General features: G+C 38.9%; 2 protein-coding genes and 1 long non-coding RNA gene across 3 annotated transcripts; all 3 read left to right on the plus strand.

Annotated features, from left to right (window-relative positions):
- Nucleotides 1-120: 120 nt before the first annotated feature.
- On the plus strand, nt 121-2,064 carry LOC146692980 (uncharacterized). Its single transcript, XM_085433279.1, has 4 exons — nt 121-353; nt 1,073-1,724; nt 1,836-1,896; nt 1,990-2,064. Exons 1-2 carry the CDS (start codon nt 278-280, stop codon nt 1,678-1,680), a joined length of 684 nt encoding a protein of 227 aa, XP_085289405.1. The 5' UTR covers nt 121-277; the 3' UTR covers nt 1,681-1,724; nt 1,836-1,896; nt 1,990-2,064.
- A 1,249-nt stretch (nt 2,065-3,313) lies between these two features.
- On the plus strand, nt 3,314-5,216 carry LOC146692981 (uncharacterized). Its single transcript, XR_014915325.1, has 3 exons — nt 3,314-3,380; nt 3,483-3,596; nt 4,868-5,216. It is a non-coding gene; the product is annotated as an uncharacterized LOC146692981 (long non-coding RNA).
- Nucleotides 5,217-6,186: 970 nt separating this feature from the next.
- On the plus strand, nt 6,187-10,699 carry LOC146692982 (uncharacterized). Its single transcript, XM_085433280.1, has 3 exons — nt 6,187-7,940; nt 8,557-9,809; nt 10,168-10,699. The coding sequence occupies exons 1-3, from the start codon at nt 7,860-7,862 to the stop codon at nt 10,610-10,612; spliced, it is 1,779 nt and encodes a 592-aa protein (XP_085289406.1). The 5' UTR covers nt 6,187-7,859; the 3' UTR covers nt 10,613-10,699.
- The last annotated feature ends 10,640 nt before the right edge of the window (nt 10,700-21,339 follow it).

Below are 21,339 nucleotides of genomic sequence, written 5' to 3' on the forward strand. Positions count from 1 at the left end.
AATAAAACAGTAAAATAAAATGAGAAATATATATATTTTTTAAAATCTATGATAATTAGACGAACTTTATTTTAAATAAATAAAATTGATTTTCGGTGACCCTGGGTGTCATGGTGATGATGACGTGTTTGAGTGCAGGTATAAAAGCAGGAGGCAAAAGTGGAATTCGGGTTTCACGTTTGAGCGCAAACAGGAGCTTTTTCCCACTAGTGCTGTGAAAACTCGGATTTTTCAAGCTACAGCTAACGTTTGAAAATCTTCAAGAAGGATTTGCAAAATGACTTCTTCAAACTTGAGTCGCGAGATGCACCTGCTCTCCCTTTTCATTGAGGAGGTGTTAGATCAACGCTATGGTGAGTACAGCAGGCTAATATGTCAGAGTGCTAGCAAACAAATACAACTTAGATTTTTGTCTTTTATTGTTTGGAAGTAGGACTTCATGAGTGTTAACATTTAGGATGAGATGTTTCATACTTGAGTAACATCAATTTTAACATGTGCCAGTACGCTATAAAGATGGCGCCATGTTTTTTTTTAATTGCTAACGACTTAAGGCGTTGGAGGACGCTGACGTCAGCGCGCGGCCGTTTTTGCATGTAGAGGGTTTGAGTTGACATGTTTGGGCTGCTGGCGCTGAGTTATACGTGAACGTTTCATAGATTGTGAATGTGTAAAGCTGGAGAAGCTGGAGTTTTAAAAGTTCACAGAGTCGCAGGATGAGTTTGAGATTGAAACAGTGTGTACCTGCAATAAGGAGGTGGGAGGTTTCTCACCTAAATGTAGCTGCTTTATCCTCAAAATATCGATGCTCAACTAATATGAAGATATTACTCCTTAATGTGAATGCGTATTAAAACCTCAGTGAAAATCCACGCAGCCTTACACCACATGGAAACTTTTACCAGGTGAAAAATGTGAAGGCTTTCATAAACAATGAGTTCTGCTGGGAGCTTCTTACTGTTTGTGTGGAAGAGCTTATGATGATGTAAAGCCATGTCTGGACAATTTAAATCCAGGCTTTAATTTGTGTGATCACATGATTAACGTAGACGCACGCTTTGCTTTCTCGTAGCTGATCTGGTGAGTCCAGTCACTGCACCTCAGATGGTCGTCACTAACTTGAGGAACCGTGAACTGAGCAGGAGGCATCTGAACTCCATGCCTCACCTGGTCCTCACTCTTTACCATAACCTGGTGACTGGGTCCAAGGACTTTCCTTGCATACCTTTTAAAGGATGGTTCCACCGGGACCTGGTGACGACACCATTTGTCAATGTGAGGCAGAGCCAGAGAGAGAACACCACTCCTTCTCCTCCTACGGACTCACCAGCTGGCATGATGCTGCCGCCTGCGGGCTCCAGCTCTCATCCACGCTTCCTGACTCCAGTTCTTCCAGAGAAAGCAGATCTTGCTGTGCTGAAGGCAGATCGGAGGAACTGTGTCCGCACCCTGACTGTCGACGGCCTCCCCGTCACCAGAGTCATCTCCACTGTTTACCAAACAGAGGACACTGAGATGAAGAACCGCTGGAGAGTAACAGACTACAGCGCGGACGGCAGAGTTCTCACTTCGGTGCTCTGCCGTTTTCTAAATATGTCGGCAAAGCGTGCTAAGAGGAAGGCGGAGGAAGAGAGCAGCATCCGGAGCCCGACTCAAGCAAGGAAGCGCTTGAGATTATAATATACAGTGAAGCATGTCGAACGTCAGCAAGCCTGAACAAAGTGGTAAGTAGTAAATAGTGCTTAAGGTTGTTTCTAAAAGAATGTCCTAAAATATTTGAAAATCGTCGAGGTTTTAACTTTTATTCTTTCTTTTCTGCCTCTTGTTTCTAAAAGTCAGGCAAAAGAGTCACGCTGCAAAGAAACACCACACAGAAGATTTTCCCTCAGTAAAATGGTGAATATATTCATCTTGTTATGACGTTTGCTCACAATAACCAGGAGTGTTTCTGAAGTGATTCACTCTCATTTGGTGTTATTTGATCCAAAGACAACTGAGGGTCTTCAGAGCAGCGTGAACGGGCGTCATCTGAGAGCAAGACAGTCCTGGCGTCTTTGTGGTTCCCTCCAGGTACTCCAGCTTCATCCCACAGTCCAGAGAGATGCAGTTAGGTTGAATGTGAGTGTGAATGGTTGTCTGTTTCTCTGTGTTAGACTGACCTGTCCAGGTTATACCCCCGCCTCTGGCCCCATAACAGCTGGGATGGCTCCAATGGTTAAGCAGAAGAAATGGATGGAAGGATGATCCAAAGAGAAACATTGAAGGCCCTCTCACAAAAAAAGATAAGAACTCCTTTTGCACATTGTTGAAACATCCTGAAAGTTATTTGTTGTGTTTAGAAACTGGTTGAACTGTCATTAGAGTTTGTTTCGACTTGTTGTTCATTTCTTATTCGGTTCAGCTGTGTTTCTATGTGTCCTTAGTTCCCATAATCAGCCTCCTGTGTGTAAATATTGTGTCAGTCTCCCTTTGTCCCTTGTCAGAGTGTTAGTCTCCGTCCCCTCGTGTTTCCTTGCCTCAGTAGTTCTGTTTCCTACAGTTTTCCCCCAGTATAGGTTTTGGTTAGACTTTTTCAGTTCCCTTTGTCAGTCTTTGTATTTGGTATTTCCTCATCAGTCTCATCACTTTCCTCTCCAGAAAGAAAACAATAAAAAGACCTGAAGAGACGTCTATGCAAACGCTCTCATTGTGAAAGATAAGTATACATCCAACTAATCTGTGACTCTGTCACAGCTCTGATCAGCAATTCTTTCAGGTTTGTCTGTTTTGATGATGTTATTAATTGTTATTATCCTTTATCCAGTTAACTTTCAGAGAGGAGCGGAGGGAGGAGCGAAGCCAGCGTGCTCTGTAAACTGTCATTAAAAAAAAGATAAGTATATATTGATTTTATATTATTATGACAGCTCCTCCTCAGTGAACACTTCCTCTAGTTGCTGAAATCATTTACTAATTTTTTTCTTCCCATTTGTCTTTTGTTTTTCAGAGAAAACAGAGGAGCCAAGGTGACATTAAGACCTAAGACAGGACGGATTGAACCCTTTCTCGTAAAAAGATAAGTATTCACTCTGCTTTTAATCAGAATATTGATAAATATCTAAAATTCTGCTCACCTGGTTGATAAAGTTACTAAATTGATTCCCTCTTTTCTGTCATTTGTCCTTTAGAGAGAAGATGAGGAGAGTGAACGTCAGCAAGAATGAACAAAGTGGTAAGTAGTAAATAGTGTTTAAGGTTGTTTCTAAAACATCCCAAACATTAAAAAAATTGTTGAGGTTTTAACTTTTATTCTTTCTTTTCTGCCTCTTGTTTCTAAATGTCAGGAAAAAGAGCCAAGATGAGAAGAAACTCCACACAGAAGATTTTCCCTCAGTAAAATGGTAAATACATTCATCATGTTATGACGTTTGCTCACAATAACCAGGAGTGTTTCTGAAGTGATTCACTCTCATTTGGTGTTATTTGGTGTTTGTCTTTGAAAGGAGAGGAGCAGTAACGACACTGGGAGACAAACAACAGGATGATCCAAAGAGAAACATCAAAGGCCCTCTCACCAGCTTTCATTTATTAAATTTGTCTTTACTGAACGATTTCTGGTGTGTACTTGTGTTGATACTCAGACAACAGCTCGTCTTTCTGTTTGTGCTGGAAGATTCAGGCAAACACATATTACATATATATGATTGTTATATGACACAGTCTCACATTTAGTGCTATATGATAATGATAAGGTCCAGTTTAATAGTATTGCTAGTGTCTAATGAAATGAACACGTGATTTTCAGATCCAGCAAAGTGAATATTTTTCACTGTGGATAAATTACATGGAAACGTTTAATGAGTCATCAGCTATTTCACTACAAAGATGATGTGATTAAAGGTTCTCATACATGCAGGTCAGAAGTTTTGCTCCATCCTGGATGTTAAATGCTGATCAATGTTTACACATATCTGCACTTTTATAACAGCTCATTTCACAGGTCATCAGTCTCCTGACTGCATATGCAGAGTTTTATCATCACGTGTTCATGGCAGACAAACATAATTATGAATTCTTGTTTTAGTTCCATTCAGTCACTCAACATCAGGTGTCTGCTTGTCCTGAGCTGTGAGAACTACAGTGAGTTGCTTTCCTCTTTAGCTTAGTATTAATAAACCAGGTCGTAGGTGGGCACCTGCATCAAGGAGTCAAGAAGCATATTTTATTGTTTAATGGTGAAAACAATGGATTGTTGGTCATTTGTTTAATGGAAAGACTGAAAGTGCGGCCTGGTGTTGACTTACACTTATTCAAAGTGATGAAGTACCAACAGATACTAAAAGTCACAGCCTGAAACACGTCAACTGCTTTATTATTTCTAGTTATAAATAAACTGTCAGTTTATGGCCCCTGTGGCTCGATCAGGCCCTTCCGGGATGTGGAGATATTTATTACTTACTATAACTTGTGCTTATGTTGGTTTTTGCTGTGGTTTCGCTACTGTGTTTTTCTCTTTTTGCTTGTTTTTATTTTTCCAGCAGGTGATCAAACAGATTTTTAGTGTCTTCTCTCTCTGTGTCTCTCTTCTCCTATCTTTTTGCTTTCCATCTCCTTCTGTTGAGCATCTTCCCAACTTCTCTTTTCTTCATCTTTCTCTTTCCCATCCCCAGTCCTGTCCGTTCTGATTGTAATAATTTCAAGGTAAAGAAAAGAAAGAAATAATAAAGAGCTAATACACTTTGACAATCAAGTGGACCAGTGTGGCAAAAGCTGAAATGATCCATTTGGGAAAATAAATCTGTTGGACTGGTAAACTAATATACTATAGTAATACGGTATGAAAAATGGCAAACATGAGAATTCTGTGTGTTTTCCTTCTTATCTGCAGACTAACAGTCCACAGGTTTGGTGCTCAGACTCTGATTTGTTCCCTGGAGATGGAGGAGAGAGAGCACAGAGGACAGCAAGGTGGAGGAGTGAAGGAGAAGGTGGTGCAGCTCAGTGTCCAATCAGGAGTGAGCATCTCTATATATGTATATAGAATATATATATTTCAAGTTGTTGTTGTTTTTTGTTTTTTAAAGCAAACACTAAAACTGTCACCCACACCTCTGAAGATAAAGATAACTAATCATAAATAAAGGGAATATTATCATGATGAGGACACTATCAGAGGTAGTTCAGGGAACTGTTATACTTCAGATACCAGAAAAATCGTTTTTCTTTTTTTGTTTTTTTGGCTTAACTTCATGGTAGGCAAAATGAAGAAGAGTGCTTGACTGCGCCTAAGCAAGTAAAAGCTGCATGGCAAAACAACACACACCTTCACTGCAGATGCATGCACAGAAACCAGTATTTTTTGTATCTTAAATATTAACTAGTGTGTGTACAGTAGTCAATATAATGGGATGTGACCTAAAGCAGCAAAAGAAGAGTTCTTACAGCATTTTGCAATATTTAGGATTTTATTGAACACTTTTACCTTTCAACATTTGTAAGATTAATGAGTAATGAAGCATTGCAGAATAATCCTGTGTTTTTGATTATTTATTGTACACTACAAGTAAACAACAATAAGTTAAACATCTGTGACATCTGTCAGAAGCTTGGATACATTTACTCCTACAAGGATTTTACTCTTATGAAATGTAAAAAGAACACTGAAATTATATTTTACAGAACACGGAAATTATATTTTACAGTTTTTCACACAAATAGTTTTGCTTTGCTTACAGAAACTATAACTTTAATCTCAGCCAAACCGATTTACTCAGGAACAAATAAAATACTAAAAAAAAGCCAAACGATAACATTTTTAAGTTATCTAAGTGACCTATATATGTTTAACCTGAGTAGCGAAAGACTGCGGTGGGTTTGAAAACGATTTGCCGGGAGTCCGGTGTTGTCACGGCTCTAGTTAGCCTAGCCCCCGGCTCGCTATCGAGCTAGTGGGTAACAGACGTCTCCGAAAACGTCGGAGTGCTTTTGAAAATATGTGGTCTTGATAAACTGAGCAGATATTTGAGGTTGACACAGCTACAGTCTCGCCTGAAAATATGTGAAACGTTTATTTTGTGACCCATAAAGAATAATAAGAGTAATATTAAAACTAACTAGCTGCCGCCATTGTTGGAAACTGAGCTGGGCTGCGCTATGAATTCTGGGACAGAGCTGCTTCTTCTTCTTCGGGTTTAACGGCAGCTGGCATCCTTGTACATGCAGTGCTGCCATCTTCTGTTTCAGTCCGTTATTACACTCTTAAATCCTACTACTTATTCCTGCGTCTTTTGGGATCTTACAAAGCTTCAAACAACGCGTCGACTTTTGATAGTCAACGTAATCGTGACTCTTCGAGGGGGGGGGGAAGCCCAAGATGGCGCTCTGAGCAGTCACATATCGCTGAGCTCTGCGAACCTGGCCTTTTTAAAAATATATATTACACACAGTGAACAGAGACTTTATTTACGCCTACGCAATAGTCATCTTTTACTTCTCATTTTGGTATCTATTTGTGAACCAAAATGAGCAAACCCGAGAAGAGAAAGACCGAATCTAAGAAGTTGCATGCTAACAGCGGCTCCGTTAGCAAGCTTGCTAATGTTAGCCAAGCTGCTCAGTCTTCTCTCGCTACTGAGATGCCCGCCGACACTAAAAATACTCTCATCGACTCCATGCACGACTATTTGGAGGCAGTTTCCGAACCGCTTCAGTATTCACGGATGGAAGAAGAGTTTCCCCCTCTCCCTATCACTCCACGTGCCTCTCCCGCGGGTAAGCTAAGAAAAGTTGCGGATACGGAGACATCTACGGTTCTCTCCCAGCTCTCATCACTTACCATGTTGATTAACTCGAGGTCAGACACTTGAAAAAATGGTGAGTGACAACTCCATAGCCATCTCCGAGATGAAAAAAGCTGTCCAAGAGAACACTGAACATATCACAGCTGTTAAGGAGTCATTTGATGCTGTCTGTGCTGAGTTAAATGATATGAAGAGCAGAGTTGTCAGTGTTGAGGCACAGCTCGAAAAATATAAAGCAATCGCTGAAGCACAGGAAAAGCGCATCTCTCACCTGGAGAGCTATTCACGGCGTTGGAATCTGAAGCTCTACGGTCTGACCGAGAGGGACAAGCAGGACGTGCGGCAGGAGGTAATCAAAGTCTGTAGATCAGTCATACCGGAGATGCAAGATAAATCCCCCGACGTCGTTGACACCGTCCACCGCATCGGTCCCAAGAGGTCCAACAACAACCAACCCAGGGGAATCATCATTCAGTTTACATCCAGGATCTACCGCGATGCTGTCTGGCGCGCTGCTAAGAAGTCCACCTACCTGAAAGGTAGGGTTGCCAACCGTCCCTTAAAATACGGAATCGTCCCGTATTGAGCTAATAAGGGACGCACTTTGTCCCGTAATACAGTGAGAATCACAAAAAGTCTATAAATGTTAATGGATTTAACGCTTTGTTTGAAAACATAATTCCCAGCCCCTCTCCTGCTCTGATACCAATGAGCTGACAGCACACTTAGCACGAGTATAACAATTCAGATTACCGCTTATCTAATTGGTCGAGGAAAGGTGTGCGGAGAAGATACCGGAAGACAACAGATGATCAGCATGGCCAACAGAGAGACAAACACTGACACTGCGGCGCGACTCTGGGACGACAGTACACCTTTGAACAACAGTGCTTGTTCCCCTCCTAGAAAGAAAAAAAAAGGTTGCAAAAATACAGGGAGGAATGGGAAAATGAAAACAACTGGCTGGGAAAAGTGCGCGATAACACGTATAAAGCGCACTGCACATTGTGCCGGCGCACTTTTTCCATTTGCCATGGTGGACTGACTGACGTTAAGCAGCATGCTTCTACTTGTGGGCACATGATGAATATGAGGGGCGTGAAAGAAAGAGGAACCCTTGACCAATTTGTTGTCCACCAGGCCACGGCAGAAGCAGATATGGTATGTAAACATTGTTGTTTTTTTTAAACCCTCTGGTTAAGGTTAATATGGGCATGTGCAATGAATATCAGCACTGTGTGGCCAGAAGTTTGATAATATAATTTGTTTTGTGTAATAAACAAGGATAGATGATTACAACGAATAGATGACTAATACATAAAAGTAATACATAGATGAATAATGATGATGAGTTATGATGCGTAATCATGGGAACAAGTGGGTTTACAAACTGGAGCAGCTGATTAGCATTAGAAAAGCTGAAATAATACCTCAACTGAAGCCACAAAGCCCGAATAAATTGACACAGAAGAGACTTCCGTTTCAAGGCAAGGCAGAGATCCTTCCTTCCCACAGTGATTGTGGTCTTCAACAACTCTTTGAAGACTTGATTAGTCTGAGCTGCAACAACACCTAATTTCCCTCTGGGATTAATAAAGTATTACTGAATTGAATATATATAAAGAATACACATTATATTGAAAACATACATATATATGACCATACCCATTTCTTACAAGTTGCATGCGTAATTTATACTTTAAAGTCAGTTGATAAACTACACAAACTATACAGATATACTGTAATATATATATATATATATATTTCTATTTTATAGGTGACTGCTGCAGAGGTGACCCATGTCTACCACACTGTAAAGCACGGTTTAAGTTATAACTCGGGTGACTGTGCACTCAAACTGACTGTACGAATGCTGAATGACTCCAGTATTGCCAAAAAGATGTCCTGTGGGAGGACGAAAGCTGAAGCAGTTGTCACAGATGTCCTGTCTCCAAAGGCAATAGAAGAGGTGATCAAAAAATTGAAAAGTGGTGCAACTCCACTCCCATTCTCTCTTCACACTGATGCTTCAAACAAGGGAAATCGGAAGATGTTTCCCTTGGCCTTGCAGTTTTTTACACCAGAGGCTGGAGTTGTCAACAAGATGTTGGATTTTGTTGAAAATCCAGATGAGTCTGCAGAGGGAATAGTAAAAATAATACAAAGCTCTCTTGAAAACGTGGGGCTATCCTTAGATCAGGTTTCTGCATTCAGTGCTGACAATGCAAATGTAAATTATGGCATCCACAACTCAGTCTTCACAAAATTGAAAGAGACCAACAGTGAGATCCTTCGTGGCAACTGTCATGCACATATTGTTCATAACACTGTGAAAAAAGCCCTGGACAAGCTCTCAGTAGATGTGGAAAATATTGTCCTGAAGATATACAGCTTCTTTTCCACCTCTGCCAAAAGGAGAGAGTCCCTGAAAGAGTTCTGTGAATTTTGTGACGTTGAATTCCATGATATCCTGCGCCATGTTGTGACGAGATGGCTGTCACTCAACCCTGCAATCACCCGCCTGCTGCAGAACTGGGACCCGCTGAAGTCATATCTCATCAGCATTGGTGAGGAATGTCCAAGGCGCCTGAAGGAATTGCTGAAGTTGACAGAAGATGCTGCTGGAGTTGAGGGAGAGGCAGACATTGTGGAAGTCTACCTCCTCTTCTGTAATAATGTCATGTGTCTGTTTAAAGAAGTGGTGAAAAAACTGGAGAAGAATGTAACCACGTCTGTTGACCTCTATTCCATCATGGAGTGTTTCCTGACAAGACTTATTCAGAGAAGAGATGATGGGTTCTACGGGTACCTAACAAGACAAAAGCTCCAGCATCTCTCGCCATCTGATGCTGATGGTGCCAGGCAGGAGTTTACAGCCTTCCTAGACACTGCCATCAGTTATGTCTGGAAGTGGTTTGACTTTTCAGAAGAAAACTGGCTTTTCCACCTGCAGCCCCTCTCTCTAGCATCTGGGAAGATTTCCTTTGATGACATGGAGAAGATCATTGAACGGCTTCACCTGGCTGGCAGGTAAGAATAAAACATTTAGCAGTGAAATGATAAACCATGTTTTAATAGTATTGATGGTTAAAAATAAACAAATACAATTGATAGATAACATATATAAATAAAACCATAATCATTAACTTTGTTTGGAGTGTATATACACACGCATGCAATCTTTTATACACTATTTTACAAATTGAAGGAGTTCATATACTTAATATAAGGATGGATAAATACATAATAAATAAACTATACTTATTGTATTGTTTAAATGCTATACAACGTTATAAACATATACAATACATTTTTTCCATTTATTTACCACTGTAAATGTTCTATGTACCACTTAGGATTTAGGTCAACTTCTCATCTCTATTGGCAGGTTAAACATCTCTATGGATGAGCGTTATGAAGAGTGTGTCACTGCAACCAGTCTTCTGAAGCACCTCACCAAAGAACATCAGGAGAAGGAAAAGTGGCAGTCCAAGGGAACAGCAGAGAAGTGGATGGAAATTCTTCAGGCAGCTGACCTCCCCAATATGCAGGCTGTTGTATCCTTTGTACTCAGCATCCCATCTTCCACTGGGTTTGAGGAGAGGATTTTCTCTCTTATGAAGAATAAGTGGACTGATGTGCGGAACAAATGTTCTACTGAATTAATTAGAAGTGAGCTCATTGTCAGTCTAAATTATGATATGTCTTGCTCAGAGTTTTACTCTGCAGTACTGAAAGACAAACAACTCCTAACTGCAGCAAGAGCTCAAAAAAATACAAATGGAAAAAGTAGTCTGTTTCCACATAATGTAGCATTGAGCTTGAGTTCATGAGTTTGTTGTTTTTTTTTAACTTCAACTTTCAGCTACAGTCAAGGCCTTTGTATGGAACGCCAGGACTGCCATAATGAATTAATTAAATACACCATTAAATAATTAATTAAATGTGTCAATAATTAATTAAAATTGGAATTAATTAATTAATTAAATAAATAGTTATGACACATGTAATTAATTAATTATTGACACATTTAATTAATTATTTATGTATTTCACATTTTAATTAATTATTGACACATTTAATTAATTAATTATTGACACATTTAATTAATTATTTAATGATATATTTATTTATTTCATTTTGGCAGTCCTGGCGCCTGGCTCTCATCATGAAATAATTTTATCTGTCAGCCTCACCCGTCAAACTCAGGGGGCGGGGTTAACGCTGCCATGCAGCTTCTCTAACATTTGATTGGTTGCCGTGCAAAGTAAGTCAAAACAGGTCGATCCTAGATAATCGATTGCTTGTGTAGACTTGGGGTAGCCAGGTATCCCAGAATGCAGATCAAATCACAGGCAGCAATGGTGGTGGTGTAGTTTTTCTGTCACCAGCTACACTTTTAACAGTGTTTTAGCCGCGAATGTCGCGCCGTATGTCTGGTCAGGTTGTCAACATAGAACATGTTTGCAAAAGTGCTCAGATGTTTTCAGAGATTTCACTAGCTCTGCTAACAATTAGCATGCAGAGTGCACCGAGGGGGTTACGTTAACCGGTTTGTTTACATATTCCACTCTCCGTGTTCCACATGTTGCATTCGCAGATTCTCATTTTCACCGAACGATCGTCTCTTTCCGCCTGGTCTTGTGTCTCTGTGCTTCTGTAACATAAAGAACGAGCTGACATTTTTCTCACGAAACCAGCGATCAGCTCAACAGACCCTCAGTTTACCTGCATGCATCCTCCTCCTCATCTGTCAGCTGTTTAACACCTGCTGCTAATTCAAGAAACACGCCTACGTTACCTGGTGATAGTCACAGTTTAACTGGGCAGTCGGTGCTCGATATAACGCAATGTCAGCGCATTTTTCTGCACAAGATAAGTAAATATAGTGTTTTCCCCGAGCGCAGAGCTGCTGGAGCTTGTTTCCTTACAGAGCACTTTCTAGGCGAACAGCTTCATCAGCGGCTGATGTCCAATCACCGGCACACAGCTTTGAAACCTCAGCTGAGTTTTAACTCTCAGTGGTTAAATGCTGGACTTCATTCACTCAGGTTCTGTCTGTCGGGTCACGTTTACTTCGCTGTTTTATTTACAACTGAGCAAATCGGTTTGGCTGAGGTTAAAGTTACGTTTCATAACTGCATAGTTTCACAGACGTTTAATGGTTCACTGGCACATGTGTTAGACTGAACTATCATCTAAATATCATCTGTTTTTTAATAGTTATTCAACTGTATTCTAAGCACCAGCTGTCTGTTAGAATGTGATTTTTTTCTCTCTCTCTGTTGGCAGAGGTATAAAAATGCACAGAAAAATCTGACGTGCATGGCGAACTTCACCGACGATATTTAGGGAGGAATAAACACACATCAAACATAAATGAACCATTTGCCTGTCTCCATAATTGAGAGTATTTTCTCTTCTTATTGTTACGCCCCCTAGTCTAGGCGTGTAGGGACGCACATAAGGTTGGAGGAGAGAGAGAGACAAATCCCCGCCCTGGTTCCCAAGCCAAACATCCAAACCAGTTGTGAGTAAAAAGGTGATTTTATTTAAGGAAAAGAAGCATAGCTCCAGGGTGAGCCCAGGCCAAAATAATAAACAAAACCAACTAAGTCCCACCAGAGAAAAACTAACTAAACCCTAGGAAAGAAACAGAACAAACAAATGACAGAGCTATCCCTCGCTCCCTACCCGGAAAACAGGAGAAAACGGTTCCAAAAGAAAAGGCGGCTCACCCCTTCCGCTTCAGCCCAAGAGTGCCTACGCTCTCAGCTAATGCACTAGGAGCAGCTTTCACAATTCACGCTCACACAAATACACAATAAAAATACAGGCTGGGAAAGTCAGGGTCAGGGCCGCGTCGGCTGTCAAGCTACTCGCTCGCTCGCTCCACTCTCTCTCCCTCTCCCTGTAGATCTGTCAGAGCGGCTTTTTGAAGGTAGTCACCCGCTCCATGGTCCAATCAGCCGCTCACTACTCTTCATTAGGGGAGGGACCTGGAAAGAGTCTTAAGCACAGTACAGAAACACAGAAAGAAAACAGCCCACACAGGGTCCTCATGGCCACAGCCGTAACATTATGTCAACACTCTCTCTCTCTCTTTTTTTCTTTCTTTCTTTTTTTTTTCTTTTTTTTTTTTGCTTTTTCGGTCATGTTATGTTTACCTATCAAAGGCTTGTTACAAACACATGAAACAACATGAAACACATGGTGCAGACTTCTGGATGTTAGAAGAAAACTAATACTGCTCATGAATGAGACTAAAGGCAGGAAGGTGTCCTTTAAAACTAAACATGTTAATAGGACCTCCCTGTTTATATCATAGCTTATGATATAGCACGTGTATTTCAGTAATAGCCTGCTGATTTCAGTGTAGTGGTGAACAGTCGCACAGCTCACGTAGGCGTTATCTGTGATACTCCTTAACTATAATTTATCCAAGTTAACTTCAGTTAACCATTCAGACAGTTCTTTTGCAGTGAAAAACATAAACACCCATATGCTGCCGGGAGGTTTCCTCAGTGCCAGCTGTTTACATTATAGCTGCTTATGCAGTAACCATGGTAACCACGGACTCTGAGCGGCTGGATCGACGGAGGTCAGACAACAATTTTACATGTATGATCTTAAAACAGGACACAGCCACTATACGTGCTGGCCTCATATCAAATGTGAAGGCAGACTGAGTCTATGTTTGACGTTTTTTATATCTAATCTTCCTTTTCAAACATTTAAACAGCAGCGAGTCTGCAGCTGAGGGAATACAAACTCAAATTGTCGGAACAGGTTTGCTCGTTTCTTGGATTCATTTGATGATTTATTAAATGTATAACTGTTATTCTAATCTGCTGCTGAGTCTCTTACACTTTTCTTTATGCTGTATATTTTCACGTCTCTGGAATAGTTGGCAGTTAGATAGTCAGCTGGGAAACTTTGTGTTAACTCATGGAGCTGAGGATATCGTGGATATGCTGACCTCACTGCGTGGTGTACAGAGCGAGGTCAGCATGATTAATATTCACAATAAAAATATTAGCCGAACATCATGAAGTCTGTATGTGTTTCATAGTGTCGAACAACCTTTGTACAGTTAAAGCCAGCAGTTACTACATGACGGAAACACCAACGTTATCTCTTTTATGCGTTTATACACAGGTCACGCTGATTACTGAACAAAAACCCAAAGATCAGATGTTAAACAGATTTATTTGCTCTCTCGCCTCCTTAAACATGTTTTTAATGTTAGTTATAATTCAGAATTGGCGACTGAAACACGTAGGACACATAAGAACATCAGGAAATAAAACACCGATAAATATAACCTCAGTGAAAGAAGTCAGCGGGGGTTACTACAGCTGTGTACCGGGGCCTGCGCTTTGTCGGTGGGATTGCTTGCGAGGCGAGCGGGTCTATCCCACGCTTTGCCGTGAGACTGGGCAGACATCTCCGAAATCATCGAAGCACTTTTGCAAAGAGGCTGTATCTTGACAAACCGACCAGACACATGAAGATTAAACCACTACATTCTCGGCTAAAAAAAATTAAAACGGTATTTGGTGACACACAAACAGGGTTTTTCAAAGCTCAGTTCTGTTAGCTTCCACATGCAGGTTGTTGTGTGCTAGAAACAATGGCCACCAGGCCAAAGCAATGGTTTTGACTCGATCAGCGTTAACCCCGCCCCCTGAGTTTGATGGGTGAGGCTGACAGATAAAATTATTTCATGATGAGAGCCAGGCGTCAGGACTGCCAAAATTAAATAAATAAATATATCATTAAATAATTAATTAAATGTGTCAATAATTAATTAAATGTGTCAATAATTAATTAAATGTGTCAATAATTAATTAAAATGTGAAATACATAAATAATTAATTAAATGTGTCAATAATTAATTAAATGTGTCAATAATTAATTAAAATGTGAAATACATAAATAATTAATTAAATGTGTCAATAATTAATTAATTACATGTGTCATAACTATTTATTTAATTAATTAATTCCAATTTTAATTAATTATTGCCTCATTTAATTAATTATTTAATGGTGTATTTAATTAATTCATTATGGCAGTCCTGGCGTTCCATACCTTTGAGGCAGAAATGTTGTGTTTACAGGTGTTCCACAGACTTTTTTTGCACTTTTCTAATTGCACTAAATGTGCACTGTTACAAGAATGTTTTTCTTTCTATTGTTTTCTATTAATTTATATAATTTTAGGTTAAGCAGGACAGAGTTCCTTGTGTTAATTTTGTCATTTTGCACAAAAAGTGAAGCGTACCAGTCTTTCGTTTAGGAAAGAGACCTATTTTATTGTGTTAATGTTGTCATTTTGCGTTAAAAATAAATGGATAAATGATCATTTGTTTCCCATGTGTTCATATCACAAAGAATATGCATCTACTTAAATCAACTTCAAGTCAAATGGTTAAAAAAAAAAAAATTCACACTCAAAAACAAGAGCTAAAAAAATTCACCACACAGGGAAGGGTGAAGACAATTGGGTCGCCCGGCCCTGGCCACTAGGTGTCCCTTATTTTTTTTTCAGGGAGTTGGCAACCCTACTGAAAGGTAACAACCTAAAGCTGGCTGAGGATCTGTCCCCTGACGACCGCGCCCGAAGAAACAGACTCTGGCCGTCTGTGGAAGGTGCGCGCAACGAAAACAAGCTGGCATTCTTCGTAGGAGGTCGTGCGTTCGTGGAGGGAAAAGAGATTTTTCCAGCCCTATAATTTGATCCAAGGTATTTTGAGGTGAAAACTGAAGTATCTTAAGATTAACTTGGTTTCACTGCCGTTCTTTTTTTGTTTGTTTGTTTTTGTTGTTGGACTCATAAAACGATCAGAGTTAAACTGATGCAGTTTATTTGTTATAAGTTTATTGGTCTTCAGTTTGGCTGCAATATTTTTTACTGAAAATGTTATGAGCAAGCTGGATAAGCTTCTTTTTATTTTTTACTTTTATTCTTTTTTGAATAATTAGTTATTTAAATGGAGCAAGAAAATTTCTATTAAGCTCCCTTTCAATGCTCATATGTGAAGCGTTTATTTATTTTATTTATTTATTTTTACCACATTGGTTTTATTGTTTTAGGCTATTGTATTCCTATTATTCAATCAATCAATCTTTATTTATAAAGCACTTTTCATACAGAAAAAATGTAGCACAAAGTGCTTTACATAGTTAAAAGCAGCCCACCCCACCCTCCAACTCACTCCCCACACTCTCAATACACATATATCCCCCCACCCACATACACATACACACACGCGCACACTTAAAGAGTAAAAATTGGGCTGGGCTCGCATGAGCCAAGTGAGGAAACATTATAACAGAGAGCCGTCTGCACCGGGAGCCGGTCACAGACCGCAGCCTCCGGGCTGGGCACACAGCCGGAGGGAGGCAAAGGAGCCCCCCAACCAGGCTGAGAGGACCCCAGAGACCCAGCAGTCACAGTCAATAACAGCCCCGGTGCAGAGAGCCCCCTCCGAGGAAACACTGGAGATATGCCACAATAGGCTATATACAGGGTAAAATGATAAAATAAATAAGAACGGGTTACAATATAAATATAAATAGAGTAAGAAGATTAAAAAATGGATAAGAATAAAATCAATAAATATTAGGTAAAACCTGAATTAATAATAAAATAACAGGATAGAATAAATAAGCATAAAATAAATAAACGTTAGGTGAAAGCTAAATTAAAAAGGTGGGTCTTGAGCCTGTTCTTAAAAACATGTACGTTCTCTGCGGCCCTGAGCTCCTCCGGCAGGCTGTTCCACAGACGAGGACCATACCACTGAAAAGCTGCCTCTCCGTGAGTATGTGTCCTGACTTTAGGGACAATCAAAAGGCCAGTGCCAGAGGACCTCAGGGTCCGCGAGGGTTCGTATGGTAAAAGCAGATCTGAGAGATAAGAAGGCCCAAGACCATTAAGACATTTAAAAACCAATAAAAGAACTTTAAAATCGATCCTGAAACACACGGGGAGCCAGTGCAGCGATTCTAAAACCGGTGTAATGTGAGCCCGCCCTCTGGTCTTCGTCAGCACACGAGCTGCCGAGTATTATTCAAGTTCACAATTTCCTTACTCAGTATGGAACGCCAGCACTGCCATAATGAATTAATTAAATACACCATTAAATAATTAATTAAATGTGGCAATAATTAATTAATTAAATGTGGCAATAATTAATTAAAATGTGAAATACATAAATAATTAATTAAATATGTCAATAATTAATTAAAATGTGAAATACATAAATAATTAATTAAATGTGTCAATAATTAATTAATTACATGTGTCATAACTATTTATTTAATTAATTAATTCCAATTTTAATTAATTATTGCCACATTTAATTAATTATTTAATGGTGTATTTAATTAATTCATTATGGCAGTCCTGGCGTTCCATAACTCAGGGGTTGCAGTTCTCATCTTATATAGGACTCTCTTAAGTGACCAGGTTCCCAATTCAACTGTTCTTCATTTACTTGGTTTAAGCTTTTTCTTATTTGTCACTTTTAATTTTTGTTACTATCATTATGTCTCTGTCTGTTATTTCTTTAAATGCAAGAGGTTTAAGAAACAATGTTAAACGTAAGGCTGTTTTTTTGTTTTGCAAGCAGTTCAATTCAGATTTCTGTTTTATACAAGAGTCTCACTCAACAGAACAAGAAAAAACATTTTGGAGATCGCAATGGGGAGATGATCTGTGGATGTCCCATGGTACAGAGCATGCTGCTGGTGTCTGCATACTTAAAGGAAGATTTAATGGTCAAATCTTGAATTCTGACATAGATAAAGATGGTCATTACATTTTTCTAATAGTTGAGGCTGCACACTCTATCTATATTTTAGTCAGTGTGTATGGTTTTAACTGTCAGAGGGAGAATAAACTATATTTTGATAGGTTGGAGGAGCGCCTACTGCGCTGGTTATCTAAATATCCCAATTCTTTTATTGTTTTTGGTGGAGACTTTAATACAGTGTTTAACAGCTATTTGGACAGATGGCCTTCTAGAAGTTCAGACTCTAACTCATTCATAAGACTGTTTGCACAAAGATTCAACTTAGTCGATTCTTGGAGGGATTCTCATTCGTCTCAGATAGCTTATACATGGTGTAATAAGACTCAAACCAGACACTCACGTATCGATTTTTGGCTTATCTCAAAAGATTTAGAAAAAGTTAAAACGGATATTTATCCTACACCACTCTCAGACCACAAAATGGTTAGCTTATCGATCCCGTTGTCATCCTCCCTAATCACTAAAACCTCTTACTGGAAGTTAAATAGTACCATTCTTGAGCATAAAGAAGTGATTTGTGAAGTTCAGAGATTCATTAAACTTTATTGGAGTAAAGCTCTCACAAATAATACATTTTGTAGTAACTGGGAACTTTTGAAATATGAAATTGGAAAATTCTTTAGAAAATATAGCAGTGATTTAGCAAAAAAAAGAAGATCTGATGAGACGCAAGTGATACAAAAGATCACATGCCTTACTTCCAAACCAATAGACACCCTCAGTGAATCTGATAAGATAGAACTGGTTGACCTGCAGCACAGGTTAGATGAGCATAGCAAATAGCACATAGCAAAATATTGTTCAAACTTTTATTGCAAACTTTATTCTTCTAGTTATTGCCCTGAAGGTTGTCTGACTTTTTTTAAAATTCTTTAGACAAAATTACTCAGCTGAATGAGGAGGATAGTCAGCTTTGCGACAGATCAATTTCTTTGATTGAGGTTGCAGATGCTATAAAACATCTAAAGATTAACAAATCACCTGGAACTGACGGCCTTACTGCCGAGTTTTACAAACAGTTCGCTGACAGTTTAGCCCCGTTTCTTTTAGAAGTTTTTAAGGAAAGTATGGATAGAGGTGCACTCCCTCCCACTTTATGTCAAGGTTTGATCACCCTCATTCCAAAACCAGGAAAGGATCCTTTGCTCTTAGACAATTGGCGACCAATCTCTTTACTGAATAATGATTATAAGATATTGGCACAAATTCTAGCTAATAGAATGAAACCTGTATTAGATAAAGTTATTGATGAGAGTCAGTCTGGTTTCATGCAGAATCGTCATATCTCAAACAACATAAGATTAATTTTAGACATAATAGATTACCCAGAACTTGTACAGGATGATAGTCTTATTCTTTTTTTAGATTTCTACAAGGCGTTCGACTCCTTAGAGCATGAGTTTCTTTTTACTGCTTTAAATAAATTTGGGTTTGGTCAGTCCTTCTGTAATGCCGTTCGGACACTGTATTCCAATAGTAACAGCTCCATAAAGCTTGCCACTGGTACTTCCCCAAGATTCTCTCTAAAGCGTGGAGTGAGGCAGGGTTGCCCCCTATCCGTATATTTATTCCTTCTTTCTGTGCAACTCCTTAATTCACACATTAAACTCAGTTCTTTAAAAGGCCTGGTCATTGCTAACAGAGAAATACTCATAAGTCAGCTGACAGACGATACGGCTCTCTTCCTCAGAGACGCCTCGCAAGTTTCAGTGGCCATTAACAATATACAGCCATTCTCTAAAGCCTCCGGACTTTCACTCAACCTGCATAAATGTGAACTTTTACCAGTTAAAAGTTGTTTAGCAACTTCAATTCATGGAATACCTGTAAGAAACTCTGTAAGATACCTTGGAATTCAAATAATAAAAAATGAGCAATCCAGATGCTCCACAAACTTCATTCCTATTATAGATAAATCCCAAAAAATCTTTAATCATTGGCTACAGCGAGACCTGTCATTGAAGGGTAGAGTTCTGCTATCGAAGGCTGAAGGTATCTCCCGTCTAACCTATGCTGCCCAGTCACTACATGTTGATAATACAACCTGTAAGTCAATTAACAAATTATTATACAATTTTTTATGGAAAAATAAAACTCACTACTTGCGTAAATCAGTAGCTTTAAATTCATATGATAAAGGAGGTATAAATTTTATTGATTTCGGTGCTCTTAACAACACCTTTAAAATAAACTGGATTAAAAAGTATTTAAGAAATCCCACTTCTATCTGGAACTTTATCTCACATCATGTGTTCTCTAATTTAGGCGGCCTTAACTTCCTACTGCTCTGCAATTACAGTATTCCAAAAATACCACTGAAACTTTCTCACTTTCATCAACAAATTCTTTTGGCATGGGCGCTGATTTACAAACACAATTTCTCTCCACAAAACTGTTTTATTTGGAATAACTGCAATATTATTTATAAAAATAAAACTCTTTTTTTTAAATAACTGGTTTAATAATGGAATAATCTTGGTTAGTCAGTTATATAGAGAAGATGGACTCTTATATAATTACTCTGAGTTCCTCAGGAGATGTACCGATAACGCCTAAAGAATTCTCAATAGTGTTCGATGCCATCCCATCTGGTCTGTCCATGTTACACAGATGCTCCCACAGTGCTCCACTACAGGTCACTCCCCCGGATGTGTTACATTCTTCTCTTGGCAATGTTTGCTTTTCCTCTCATAAGTCTATAAATACCAAAATAAGATCTCTCTTTCAGGATGCAATGGTCTCTGTTCCATCAGCCATATTTTATTGGGCCAATTTTGTAACAGATATTGAATGGAAAAAAGTTTGGACTTGACCACAAAGGTTTTTCTTAACAAACAAAATTAAAGAGATTTCCTTTAAGTTGATTCATAAGTTTTACCCTACCAAACAATATTTGTCCAAATTTATGGCTGAAATAAATGTACATTGTACCTTCTGTCAAGAGCAACCTGAAACAGTTTCTCATCTGTTTTGGTCATGTAAATTTACGTGTAAATTCTGGAAGGATTTCCACAAGTTTATTACTGACTTTGTTCTCCCTAATCTTCAACTATACTATAAGGATGTTATCTTTGGCTATTATAATTTTAAAGACAAGGACAATGATGCTTTCTTCTTTATAAATTTGGTTTTATTTTTGGCAAAATTTCATATACACAAAAGCAAAGTCCTCGGCAGAAAGCCTGAACTTCTTGGATTAAAAATGGAACTTGCACAATATATAAGGACAATCTCCTCATCAAAAAACACTAAGGCTCTCAAGACTGTTAACATCTATAACCGATTGAAACTGCTAACTTGATTTTGGCTCTTGCAAACTTTTGTTTATTTATGTTCCCCTTAATTTATTTTATTTTTTGTACTCACTTTTGTCTCACTGTCCTTGTCACTCTTTCTGTTCCTCATTGTACTACCACAATGTCATCTTTTATGTGATCCCTGTTTTACTTGACTGTATGTTTAAAATGTGATAAATAAAGTTTAAAAAAAAAATCGTGACTCTTCGACTAATCGTGGCAGCTCTAATTACAGATATCATCTTTCACTTGTGTATTTTAATGTGTTTCAGAACAATATTTCTGTTGTGCAGACTTACGGTTGGTAAACAGCAAATATCCAAGTCATTCAAAATAACATCTGTCATGTAGCTCCTGACTCCCTAAGAGTCAAAAGCTTTACAGTATTTTTTGAAGACATACAAACGTTTATTTTCAAACTAATAACTGAGTTACAGGGTCA

The sequence above is a fragment of the Copadichromis virginalis genome, linkage group LG15 (genome assembly GCF_057382275.1).
Source record: "Copadichromis virginalis isolate Kocher_CV1m ecotype Utaka linkage group LG15, C_Virginalis_male_GT1.1, whole genome shotgun sequence".
NCBI lineage: Eukaryota > Metazoa > Chordata > Actinopteri > Cichliformes > Cichlidae > Copadichromis > Copadichromis virginalis.